At 37.5% G+C, this 13,429-nt stretch overlaps 1 protein-coding gene across 5 annotated transcripts in view; it reads right to left on the bottom strand.

The window, feature by feature from the left end:
- The window catches only part of BCAS3 (BCAS3 microtubule associated cell migration factor), a 1,469,256-nt gene that overhangs the window by 752,497 nt on the left and 703,330 nt on the right, over positions 1-13,429 (bottom strand). For all 5 annotated transcript variants that reach the window (XM_040336914.1, XM_040336915.1, XM_040336917.1 and 2 more), the window contains one exon: positions 7,079-7,203. In XM_040336914.1, the coding sequence (XP_040192848.1) occupies positions 7,079-7,203 (125 nt within the window). The remainder of the gene's footprint in view (positions 1-7,078; positions 7,204-13,429) is intronic.

The raw sequence follows: 13,429 nt of genomic DNA, 5'->3' as shown, positions 1-13,429 counted from the left end.
TAGGACTATTGCACAATATAACTGGACCAGCAGAACTTGCAGAAAGTTGATCTGGAGATGATGCAGACTTGCTGCAATTGTGCATCAAACTTGTGAAGTCTAGCAAGTAATTTTCAAACTCGCAGAACAATTGCTTGATATTCGGGTTAGGTTCCTGTAAGGTTAGGGGGTGCACATCTCGAGTACTACCACATTTAAATGGTGTATACTTGAAAAAGGAGGACTAGAAGTATAAACATTTGGTTATTTAAAGCCTCATACACATGATCAGACTTCCATCTGACTTTTCCGTTGATTTCTGTCCGAAGGGCGTTGTCCGTGAACTTGGTATGCATACACACGGCAAAACTTTTTCAGCCAACTTTTACCAAATCACATGTTTTTTCAGCTTTTTACCGCAACCCTTTGGGCAACTTCTGCTATTGTTGGCTGATCTTTAGCATTGGTTCTGAGCATGCGTGCTTGTACTTAAGTCTGATGGACTTGTGTACACACGATCGGATAATCCTCCATCGGACATCGGACATTTGTTCCCGGAAAGTCTGTCTGTTTTCACAGCGAACATTTGTTCGATGGAGCATACACACAATCGGATTGTCCGATCAAACAGGTCCGTCGGACATTTGTTTGAAGCCTGATCATGTGTATGGGCCTACACGCTGTATTTTTACAAACAATTTATATCATGTTATCATATATGAGAATTGTATAAAGTCATCTTATGGTTATTGTGAAATTTTAAGATTTTGAAACTGTGAACCTGTATTTTCTCCTGGAATGTCCACATGTATGCATGGTGAATGAAAAATAAAAAGATATATATATATATATATATATATATATATATATACATATTTTTTTATATATATATGTATATATATATATTTATATATACAAATGTGGGAAATTAATTTACGGTAGCAGTGTCTAGAAATCTGCAATCAGACACACATTTTAATAACTACATATGACAATAAAATGCGGAGATCAGCTAGGTGAGATGGCCACAGAACCCTGGCTGGTATAGATGACTAGGGCAGCCCCCCTAAAGTGGAACTAAATCTTCCTAGCCTTTATATCCAAAGTCATCACTATCTTATGCCGCGTACACACGATCGGTTAAACCAATGAGAACGGTCTGATGTACCAAGTCGAAAAATGCTTGGAAGCATTGAACGTTTTTTTCAGCATGTTGTTGTGTTTTACGTCACCGCGTTCTGACACGATCGGTTTTTAAAACCAATGGTCATCAGTCAGACCGTTTTCATCGGATGGACCGATCGTGTGTAAGCGGCATAAGCCTTTATTTAGCTGTGGTGCTGCTGCGGTAATGCACATTTCATCTATAATACCAGACATTTGAGACCTTGAAAGTCCATTTGGGAGCTGACATAAGCACACTGACATGTGTAATAGTTTCAACTTTAACAGTTATCAAGGCATGTCTTGAATATAACATGTTTAGAAAACAGTTAAACTGGTGGGTTTGGTTCCACTTTAAGCAACTCAGATGTTCTGAAATGTACCACATATGAACTAATGTGTAGGAAAGTACCATTGTACTAAGATTAGTATATACAGTGCATATGGGCAAGAGATATTTTAAAATTGTTGCACAATTCACTGAATTAATATGAATAGCACTTTGTAGGATGTTTTATCAAAAATCACACACATTATCAAGCATTATCATTGCTTTTGGAAGCATCTTAACACACAAGTTAGTTCTGTGCCAGGTCTGTCACAGAAATGCTTAGTGGTCCCCAGTCTGAATGAAAGGGGACAGAGAGGAGAACATTGCCCAATCACATTAAATGGTTAGTAGTCTTCTTTTAGGTCTGTTTTAAGTACTTATCTGGTGACTGTCTGCCATAGAGCTCATGTTGTGTTTGAACACATGCAGCTGCATTACAATTGAAAATGCAGCATTTGACAAGAAAAGGCAGTGTTTGACCTGCTTTTCTTGCAATTTAAGTACACTACAAAAGCACACGCTGCAACCAATGAAATGCAATGTAACGCATATCAAATACAGCCTCTGAAATGTCATGTGCAGTGTACTGCTCCTTTAAAGTTTTAATAGAATTTTGCTAATGTGCATTTGACATGTGTTCTAAATGCAGATCAAACTCAGAAAAACAACACCCATTGACAGGACCCCTTATCCCACACTTGTTCTGATTGCTTTTGTTTTGGAGGAGCTATAAAAGCTATAGGACTGCATTATGTAACCTGATACAGTAGTGCTACAGGGGCTAACACCAAAACAAGATAATGCTATAAATGACCTTTATGGACTGTTTTTATAGACTTTGTGTTATTTTAAAGATTCAGTAAAAGAGACGTTTTATACGATGGTGCTGACCATGTTACTAATATGAGTAAACCACCAGGGAGTACTGATTGTGCCCAGTAAGGACAACATATCACTTTTTCAGGATTCAATCCAATTTTCAACCCTCACAAAAACATGTTGGTAGTGAGGAAAAAAATGTGTATATTATATATATATAAATAAAAAAGACGAGGTACCCTTAGATAAATACCGTGTATACCAATTCTTAGAAGCTCCTGTCCATCAAGCATTTTTTTATGTTTACTGGTGTTTTAATCCTGTGCATTTATCATCCCTGACACTTTCATGTGAAGCGTACTGTATTACAAACCTTGTTCACAAAGAGTGCTCAATGGCTGTTTTAGTTTGCTCAGATGCGCATAGCAATGAGTTTTGGTGGTGGTTGCGGAAAAGATGCAGTGAGGCGGCATTAAATGTTTTTAGACAGGCATAAAGGGATGCAGTGGACAATGTTGTGTTTATTAAAATACATAGTATCTTTTTTTGCAATAACTGCAGTGTCTTGTGTCTTTGTTAGCAACTTGCGACAGATGTGTCTGAGTTTTTAGGTGGTTTGTGTCTTGGCCATATGTCCTTGGCTGAGATCACAATGTAAATGTAATTGTTTCTGACTGCCCTGTATGTCTGTCAGTGCAAGAGTCAGGTCTAAACATAGAGCAACATATGTTGGTCTGACTCACTAAGTAAAGTGTCTCCAAGAGGCAGTGCAGTGTCAGAAAATCAAGTTTGCCATTGTACAGTACAGTTATTGATATCATTTTAAGCTTACCTGTGAGATGGCCTATAAGTCAGTGCACTTACTGCTTAAAGTTTTATACCAACTTTTTTTCCTTGTATATATTGATCAATAGAACAATTACTATTTGATCTGTATTCGGCAAACTGATATCAAAGATACTGTAAGAGCAAGTACTTAAAAATACTCTCTTGATTGTAAAAGAATTGCACAAACAAAATAAAGCATCAAGGTATTTAAAGTGTTATTAAAAGCATTTTTTTTATTTGTTTTAAGTAACAAACATGTTGTACTTACCTGGTCTGTGTAATGGTTTTGCACAGAGCAGCTGCACAGGGTAGGTTTTTTACCTTCATGAAGGTAAAATTCAATCAACCTCTATGGGATTTTGAAGGCAATCAAACCAACAAAAGAAAAACATATTCTATTAAATGTCATCTTTAATATTAAAATCAAGTAAAAATACAATTTTTTTTACACCCCTGGTGGGAGAATAGGAATTATAACACACTGAAAAGCAACAGTTTACATTACAGTAACCTTGTGTTATGTGTATGCAACATGTAAACTGTTGCTTTTCAGTGTGTCATATTTTCATTATCTCCCATTAGGGGAAGGGCAGCCTGTAATCCTGTTGGACGACGAATGGGGGCGCCCCTATTTGCACTCTCTTTCTGCTGACTGATTCTACGAAGGCACCATGGGGGGGGGATGTTGGAATTGCGTTCAGAGAAGGGGTATGTTGCCCTTCTTGTTGATGGGCAAAAATGCTTCAAACAATGCGGTGGTGGCGTTTCTGGGACTTCTGGCATCCATCATCAATAAGTGACCTAATCTAGGTGCGCACAATGTCCAATGTCTCTGAACACCGGGGACCACACAATCAATGCCCTTATAGACTCCCAAATGGCATTGAAACACATTTTGTGTACAGCATATTATTGGAAGTCTTTTTTACTATGCAGGGTGGTATACATCCCCGAAGAAGAAAAATGTTTGAAACATATTGGATACCCAATTCCATTAAGCAAGCGAGTGTGGAAAACTAAAGCTATACAATGCAATGTTTTTCAGACGTACCACCCAACAAGTATGTGTTAATTGATGTCAGCCGTAAATTAAGAAAACTGTGGCCAATTGCGGCCACTTTGTGGTTTTAAATTTTGTATTTCTACTCAATTCAATATTAAAGATGACATTTTAAAGGAATATGTTTTTCTTTAGTTGCCTTCAAAATCCCATAGAGGTTGATTGAATTTTACTATTTGTGATTAGGGGTGGTGGCAATTTTTTTCCTCAACAGAGTGAACAAAACATACAAAGTATGCACAGAGGTAAAAAAAAACCTTGAGCCTTTAAAACCACTTTAAGTATATGCCTGTTCCATATACACAACTGTCCTCAAAGGCTAAGGCTACTTTCACACTGGGGCACTTTGCAGGTGCTATAGTGCTAAAAATAGAGCCTGCAAAGCTCCCTGAAAGAGCCTCTCCTTTCACTCCAGTGTGAAAGCCGAGGGCTTTCACAATGGGGCAGTGTGCTGGCAGTATGGTAAAAAAAAGTCCCGTTAGCCGCATCTTTAAGGCGCTATAAGAGCGGTGTATTTAAATCAATGGGCAGTGGTGCTTTGGGGGCAATTTTAACCCTTTTACACCCACAAAAACTACGGTAAAGCGCTGCTAAAAATAGCAGCGCCTTATCGCCGACTGCCCTGTCGCCTCAGTGTGAAAGTAGCCTAAGGTAGAGATTCACAACTGAATAAAATATAAATTCTGAGAAGAGCTTGCAAGGATTTAGAGCTTTATCTACTACAGTCTAGTGTCTCACTCCTACTTCTGCATGAAGTTGACTCATACTCACACTGAGGCACTTCGAAAACTGCCAGTAAAACACTGAGCACATTTTAAGAGCTTTTCAGGAACTTTTGAAGAGCGTTTCATTCATTTCAATGGACTGGCGCGTTTTTTCAATGCCCTGCCAGCGTGCTGCCCCAGTGTGAAAGCATTTATTGATTTTAATGGAGCTTTTCAAGCTTGAAAGCGCCTCAGTATGAAAGGAGTCTAAAGGTTCCTAATGCATTGTAGAGTAACATAAAATCTAATGAGGAAAGTGAAAACCACTTGTAATGGCCTGGTAGACAGACTATTTAGGGACTCTAAGGGGTTGATATACTAAAAGCAAATAGGCTGTTCACTTTGCAAGGAAGTTGGACATTGCAATGGAATTGTGACGTCTCACTTTGCAAGGAAGTTTGACATTGCAATGGAATTGTGATGCCTCACTTTGCAAGGAAGTTGGACATTGCAATGGAATTGTGACGTTTCCCTTTGCGAAGAATTCCCAATCACATGCAAGGAAAAAAAATGTGTTTCTTGCACATTATTGGTAGTCAGTAGAACTTTACCTCATTCATCAAGCCCTGGGGCAAATTCCCTTGTAAATTGCAACTTCCCTTGCAAAGTGAATAGCCTATTGCTTTTAGTAACTCAACCCTTATATATCTTGCTTCTATAGCCCCCAAGAGCCATACAAAACCCATTAATGATTTAACCAACCAACCAGCATTTATCTAAAACTGAGACATCTGATTTGAATGGATTGGCTTCCGAAAAAATTAAATAGGCAGCTTTCCTGTCTGCAGTTGTGAGCTAAATGCCACCTTCATACCATCAGTGTTGATGACCTTTTCACATATTTTACACATTTCTAATGAATTTTAATAAAACTATTTTACATAAACTGCATATTATTTTATAAAAAGCAGGTATTTTGTATCACAGCTCATACTGCATTTAAAATGTTGTCCATGGTAAATGCATTCAGTTTATCCACACTCTGCGCTGAAGTAAAGTTAACACCAGATGCACTATTCATATCCAAAAGTAATTTCAGACTAACACCCACACTCTCTTTGTAAAAACACTTACTGGGTTTGAGGTCCACATCCATTGGAAATTAAAATCCAGCATTCCCATGTGGCTTCTCCTCAAAATTTGGTTGATGGCAGGTCTTATGCCGCGTACACACCATCACTTTATGTGATGAAAAAAAATGACGTTTTTAAAAACGTCACTTTAATTGACTGTGTGTGGGGGAAAATGTCGTTTTATGTCTTGTAAAAAACGACCAAAAAAAATTGAAGCATGCTTCAATTTTATGTGTCGTTTTTCAAAAGTGCACTTTTTACTTCACAGAAATTGACCATGTGTAGCAAAAAACGTCGTTTTCTAAGACGTTTTTTCATCCACGCATGCCCAGAAGCTACTTATGAAGCAAGCTTCAATGGCAAAACGTGGTGGAACGTAACCTCACTTTGCAAGATCATTGTGAGAAAACGATGGTGTGTAGGCAACTTCGTCTTTGAAAATTGAAGTTTCAAAAACGTCATTTTTTACTTCACAGAAAGTGTCGTTTTTTTTTCATCACATAAAGTGATGGTGTGTACGCGGCATTAGAGTTTGTTCACATTACAAATGAATTGTCTTCCTAATGCAATGTGCCTCAAGCACAAAAAATACATGTGTTGCAGTGTACCACGTTATGACGTGAATAGGTCCTTAGTCATATGAAAATAATTGAAACCTGACATCACTTGCTTCCCTATTATTATGGCCATGCTGTGCTTCTCCTCTTTGGCCACTAGATAGCAATGTGCCAATGGCAAGAACTTTCTGCAGCAATGACAGAAAATGCTTTGTACTAGAACAGAAATTAACTTGTACTAGACATAAAAGGGCTTCAAAAACTTTGAGTTTTCATCTCCCCAGAAAGAAGCCATGATTCCTTTGCCTATAACTGAAAATTTGAAGTAGTTAACTATGGGACCTGATTTACGGTTTGAAGGCTTAAGCAGATAAGAGATGGAAAACAAATTATTACTACTGCAATATGTTGGTATATGTTTAGAGCATGGTCATGCAAATATACACTGAGTTTTCATTTGAATCTGGAGGTTTTTCTTTTTTAATATGGAGGAATTTACTTACCTTTATCTCTCTTAATACCTTGATTGTTTGCAAACCAGGATCGGGAGGATCCAAACACTGCAGAGACACAAAATTCTCCTCCTGAAGACTTGCTTGGGGAAATCTGAGGAGCTTGCTTGACTTTGCTAGTAAAACAAAAAGACAAAAAATATGGAGAATACTGAAGAAAAAAGTAAAGTAATATAAATTCATTTGATTTTGAATGAGTTTAATGTGGTTACTTAATCCCATAACAAAAATTTTACAAATTACAGCTTACTGCTTCTTAGATGCAGTTGTTGAATTTGTTATCATTTTTTTGGGCCTTTTGCCTTTATTTTCACCTCATTATTAAGTGAATAGCACACTTCTTGTGTATGATTGTGTTTCCACTTTATTCTACTTGGGCAGCCATGGTTGTCACACAGGCTGGACTTTAAACATGTCTGTCTTTGCTCATCTCCATTACAAGACTAATAGTTAAACAAGACAAATAAAATCGTGTGTTTTCTGTCCAGGTCACAAGAAGTGACAAGGACACTGCATTTCTTGCAAGATCAACTGGTATTTTATGTACATACCAAGAATGTTCCTAGTCTGAAAAATTAAAACAAATGTAGCCACCAGCTGTAGGGACGGATAAACACAATTTATTAAATTTTTCTTTTGGTTTTAGATACACTTTAAATTTAAAAAAATGGGATAGTGCTGAAATTCCCATGTGTGAGAATTAAATAAATTAATTGTTGGAGCGCTTTAAAATGCGCAAGGGGAGGAGGAGGGGAAGATGAACATGACAATCTTCCCTATCCATTCACAGGACTTCTGACTACAAGATTTTTTTTTCTTTTTTTAATAGAAAAGATGGCGTGTGAGTGGCCCACTATCATCAGCTTTGGATGTTCAGCATTTACATTAGCATACAGACAGAAGTAAACACAAAGTTTAAAGGGTCACTAAAGGAAAAAAATGTTTTTTTGCTGAAATGACTGTTTACAGGGTATAGAGACATAAAAGTTAACTGATTCCTTTTAAAAATGATTAAAAGTAGATAAAAATCAATCATATAATGTGCCTACAGTTTCACTTTCACTTTTAAACTGGCTTCATGTTTCTGTGAAGTAGAGAGACACACAGAACAAAAACAAACAAATCCAGGGCAGTGTTTTGTTTTTAAAATGAATCTGATTGGTTCTGGGAAGTTTTAGACACACAGTAATGACAGCTTAGACCACCGTGAGAAAGCTCCCAGTACTGTGGTTATAAGGAGCCAGACAACCAGGAAGTGTGGAGATCACAGCAGAATTACAGCAACTTCAAATCAAAAACAAACAATGAGGACATGAAACCAGTACTGCAGTAAGGTAAAGGAAGCTATTTAGATTAAAAAAAAATCCTTTAGTGACCCTTTAATTAGAGATCATTTATTTTCCCATAGCAAATACACCATTTTTTTTTCAATGTTTGTAAAAGAAAAAGAAAATAATATACCTCATAGCAACATATTTCTGGGTGCGTTATGTACACACCCCCTGCTCTGACCATAAGCCGTTCATATGTGGGGGATAATGTGACCAAATGTCTAAAGTGCATGCTGGGGATGTAATGTTTCTTTTTTAACAACATTGGGACTTTCTAAATAATTATAGGCTGAGTCTACTCAGCAGTATGGGAGGCAGCTAGTGGAGTGATCTGTTCCAGTAACTCCAAAAAAAGAAGCAGGTAATGATTTACAATAATGTTTTCTAAAATCCTTGTGATGTATGCTAATAGCTTGGCAAGAACAGTTATTAACCTAAAAAAAATAATAACAAATAAAACAGAAGGCACAAATATATGTTTGTAAAAAAAAATATGAAATTTTCTGTGTAAAACGATATTTGTTAGTTTTGTAGGGAACAGTTAAAAAAAAAAACATATTTTTTTATTTTTATTGTCTTCCTTCCAAGATAATTCCCTGCACTTGTCCTAGAGATTCAACAGGAAATACAATTATATCTATCGAAAGTAAAGTGATATGCCCTTTAACATTGTTGTTATGAGAATAGGTTCATTAATCGGATAACTTCCTGTCCCTTCTTTTTTTCTGTGAAAACTCAAAATTGTTTAATTTCCCATTATTTTGTTTGCCACAATGGTCATCACTACCAATAGTGAGTGTGATGAAGCGGGGATGCAGACAGCAATAAAAACCTGACAAAGGTTTTAAATCTTCACTCTGACCACACTGGTCACATTAAAATAGCTTGACCTGTAGATTTAAGGACATATGACTGTTTTCTGAATTTTTTTAAGAAAATTACTTAAACCAGCATATTATACTAACAACTAAAATTTGCAAAAGGAGCTTAGCAATTGGAGCACCCATACTTCTCTAAATAAACTTTAATTGCTTAACACATACTGTACATACTGTATGCATTATTTAACACACACATGTGTATGTGGTTGTGCTGCTAGTCCCTATTTTATTACAGTTTCCATTTAAACAACATAAACAATGACTGAGTTCATAGGACTAGGTAGCAACCTTTCTCTCATTAAACCATTCATGAAGGCCTGTGGTTTGTACCACACTATACTAAATCTATAGGCTGCACTGTAAATCCTATAGTGATAAAAATCAATGTTGTCTTCTGCTACACTAAAAGACTATACAATATTGATTGTTGTAGACCTGGAGTGGCTGAATAGCTGCCGCCTACAAAGATGTGATTTGTAAAAGTAATGTGCTATGGTAATCTCTTAAGGGCTACACTAACCTGTTTTGGCATCAGATCAACATAATACTTGGTCTGGAATAACCAGGAATGTTTACAAGAAAGGATATAAAAGCATTATGAATCATCACACAATGATGCTGAGGTGTTTCATGTAATCAATCATTGTTACATGCTCATGTGTCAGCCCAGTGTTGGGACACACCACCGCATTAAGAGGGTAGATGGGATCATAAAACGCATTTCATTTTGGAATGTTTCCATTGGAACACTATATTAAATTATGAATTCCTTGGTCTTTTCTTTCCAATTCAAGGTAATGGATATGTAATTTAGAAAGTGGAGATTTAAGTGTGTGTCATGAAGTGGAATTAGTCATTTCTGAGGAACAACTGAATGGCACTTTTTCATCCCAATAAAATGTGCCTTTGGTTAGGCACTGTTCTGTAAATATCTTAAAGTTTTCAATTTAAAAAAGTATAGTAAAACATATTCTCTATCCCAACAAATGAATTCATTCATATGTGATATTATTATCCAGAACCTTCTCTAATTTGAAAACCAAAGACATTAACATTGTTAAAAATAATAGTTATGTAATGGGCAGATCAAGAACCATTTTTGATTTCCCTACTGTATTAAGCAAACACGTCACTACTATTTACCTTTAATCCAGTTTTTAATATATGCTACATTGATAAAAAATTGTTGATTATTAATGACCACCAGGGGACATTCAGCTAAGGCTGGAAACTGGGCAGAGCAGAGACACAGGGATTTACTAATGGCAGTTGCACTCAGCAAGTGCAGTTACCCCAGAGGTTAGTAAACTAGGTGAAGCTTCACTTTGCAAAGAATGTTGAATCACATGCAAGGAAAAAAAAAACAATTTTTGCTTGCACATGGTTGAATGATTAATGTTAGCATAGTTACATATACATAGTAGGTGAGGTTGAAAAAAGACACAAGACCATCAAGTCCTTCCTGTGTGTGATTATATGTCAGTATTACATTATATATCCCTGTATGTTGTGGTTGTTCAGATGCTTATCTAATAGTCTTTTGAAACTATTGATGCCCCCCGCTGAAACCATCACCTGTGGAAGGGAATTCCACATCCTTGCTGCTCTTACAGTAAAGAACCCTCTACGCAGTTTAAGGTTAAACCTCTTTTCTTCTAATTTTAATGAGTGGCAACGTGTCTTATTAAACTCCCTTCTGTGAAAAAGTTTCACCCCTATTGTGGGGTCACCAGTATGGTATTTGTACATTTAAATCATATCCCCTCTCAAGTGTCTCTTCTCCAGAGAGAATAAGTTCAGTGTTTGCAACATTTCTTCATAAACAATATCCTCCAGCACCTTTATTAGCTTTGTTGCCCTTCTTTGTACTTGCTCCATTTCCAGTACATCCTTCCTGAGGACTGGTGCCCAGAACTGGACAGCATACTCTAGGTGAGGCTGGACCAAAGTCTTGTAGAGTGGGAGAATTATTGCTTTATCCATGGAGTGAATCCCCTTTTTTAATGCATGCCAACATTCTGATTGCTTTGTTAGCAGCAGCTTGCATGCCATTGTTGAGTCTATCATTTACTAGGACCCCCAGTTCCTTTTCATTCGTAGATTCCCCCAGAGGTTCTCCCCTAGTGAATAGATTGCATTCATATTTTTGACACCCAAATGCATTATTTTAAATTTGTCTACATTAAACCTCATTTGCCATGTAGTTGCCCACCCCATTCATTTGTTCAGATCTTCTTGCAAGGTTTCCTGCGGATAAGTAATTTCCCTGCTTAGCTTTGTTGTCTGCAAATACAGATAATTAACTGTTTACCCCATCCTCCAAGTCGTTTATGAAGACAAGTCGTTTATGAAGAAATTAAACAAAATTGGTCCTAGCACAGAACCCTGGGGGACCCCACTTCCCACCCCTGACCATACAGAGTATTCACCATTTATCACCACCATCTGAACTTGCCCTTGTAGCCAGTTTTCTATTTCAATATGTTTATTGAGTTTTTGGATAAACAAGGAGATTCATAAACAAGTTCATTGATCGCCCGCGCAGGGGCTAGAAATGTGTGAAAATTACCAATGATCAATAATTCACAGTTATCCTATGACATAGTGAAAATAGGGGATGGTATTAAAAAAGGGATACTTCATAAATTGCTATATCCCCAAAATCGTCCCCAAAGGGGAGGCTCTTCTCTAGCACCCCCCTCCATAGGAGACAACAGCAGGAACCAGGACAGTGATAGACAAGAAAGAAAGCAAGAAGAGCGAAAAGGCAGAGAAAGAGGGTCATAGAAAGGAGGGAAGGGAAAGGGAGAACTCGGACTAAGGATCCCCACAGAAGGGAATCAGACAAGGCCCAGACATGAAGCTAGAAGTGTGGGGAACTCATAAGCAATCCATGGTTTCCAAATTTTGAGAAATTTTGCGTGTGAGTCATTCACAATACTGGTTCCTAAAGCAACATAGCAGTCATATGTGTCCTCACCCCTTGGAAAGCCATGCGTTGGGTCTTCCAGGCTTGAGATATAGTCCGCTTATCCACTATAAAGAGGTAAGTGGCCAGCTTCTGCTGTGGCGCGAATAAACCAGGTATTGGACAATGTAACAGGGCTAGCTTAGCGTCCCTACAGACTGTCAGATGGAAAAGTATCTGTAGAAAACCAAAAACCCTGGACCAGAACCCCACCAGTCTTAGGCAAAACCACCAGGTATGTATGACATCCCCCGCTGTTCACACTTGTGGAAACATCTATCGGTACTTCCTGGAAAAGCATGAGTTGTGTGGGCCGGGACCCATTACCATCGGAATAGGACCTTATATGCTGCTTCCATGGTGTTTGTGTTCAATCCATGTACTTACCCCATGGTCCATGCCAATAGATCTTACTTTGTATAGTAAGCGTTTATGGTGAACTTTTTTAAATATTAGTGCTACACTGGCTTTTCTCCAATCAGCTGGTACCATTCCAGTCAGTGAAAATTATGAACAATGGTCTGGCAATTACTTGACTGAGTTCCTTAAGTAACCTCGGGTGAAAGCCATCGGGTCCTGGTGATTTATTAATGGTAAGTTTCCCACATCTATTTCTAATTCTGTTCTCTGTTAGCCATGAGGGTGCTTCCTGTGATATGTCATGAGGACACACACTGCAGTTTTGGCTACTCCTCATCCTTTGTAACCAGATGTCTTTCCTCATGGTTTCTGCTCATTTACTAAGCCCTGGAGCAACTGCTCTTTCAGAGTGCAAATGCCCAGTTTATTTGCCTTTAGTAAACCAACCCCACAGTGTGTAGGCCAGAAGACGTACAACAAAAAAGGTACAGGAGGTATGTACAAAAAGAACCTATGAAGAGAGAATGCAAACCATGGTAATTTAATGCAGAGCTTCACATGATTTGATGCATTATAATTTTAAGTTAAAATTAATACTAAAACCAAATAAGTGTTGGTTGTGTAATAGACAGTGCTAAAGCCCAAATCTGAGCACAGCAAAAACATACAGTTATATGGTATATGTTACTTATGACAAGAAAACCATCTGGAGTATCTGCAAGTTCTATCTAAAAATGTACCTTCATAAACATATCATAATCGTCCAATAGCCCCACTTTGTTTAGCTTGAACATTTATTGTT

This window comes from Rana temporaria, chromosome 2, assembly GCF_905171775.1.
Source record: "Rana temporaria chromosome 2, aRanTem1.1, whole genome shotgun sequence".
Classification (NCBI taxonomy): Eukaryota; Metazoa; Chordata; class Amphibia; order Anura; family Ranidae; genus Rana; species Rana temporaria.
The sequence above is the reverse complement of the archived record's forward strand: the minus strand, read 5'-3'. Positions and strand labels throughout refer to the sequence as shown.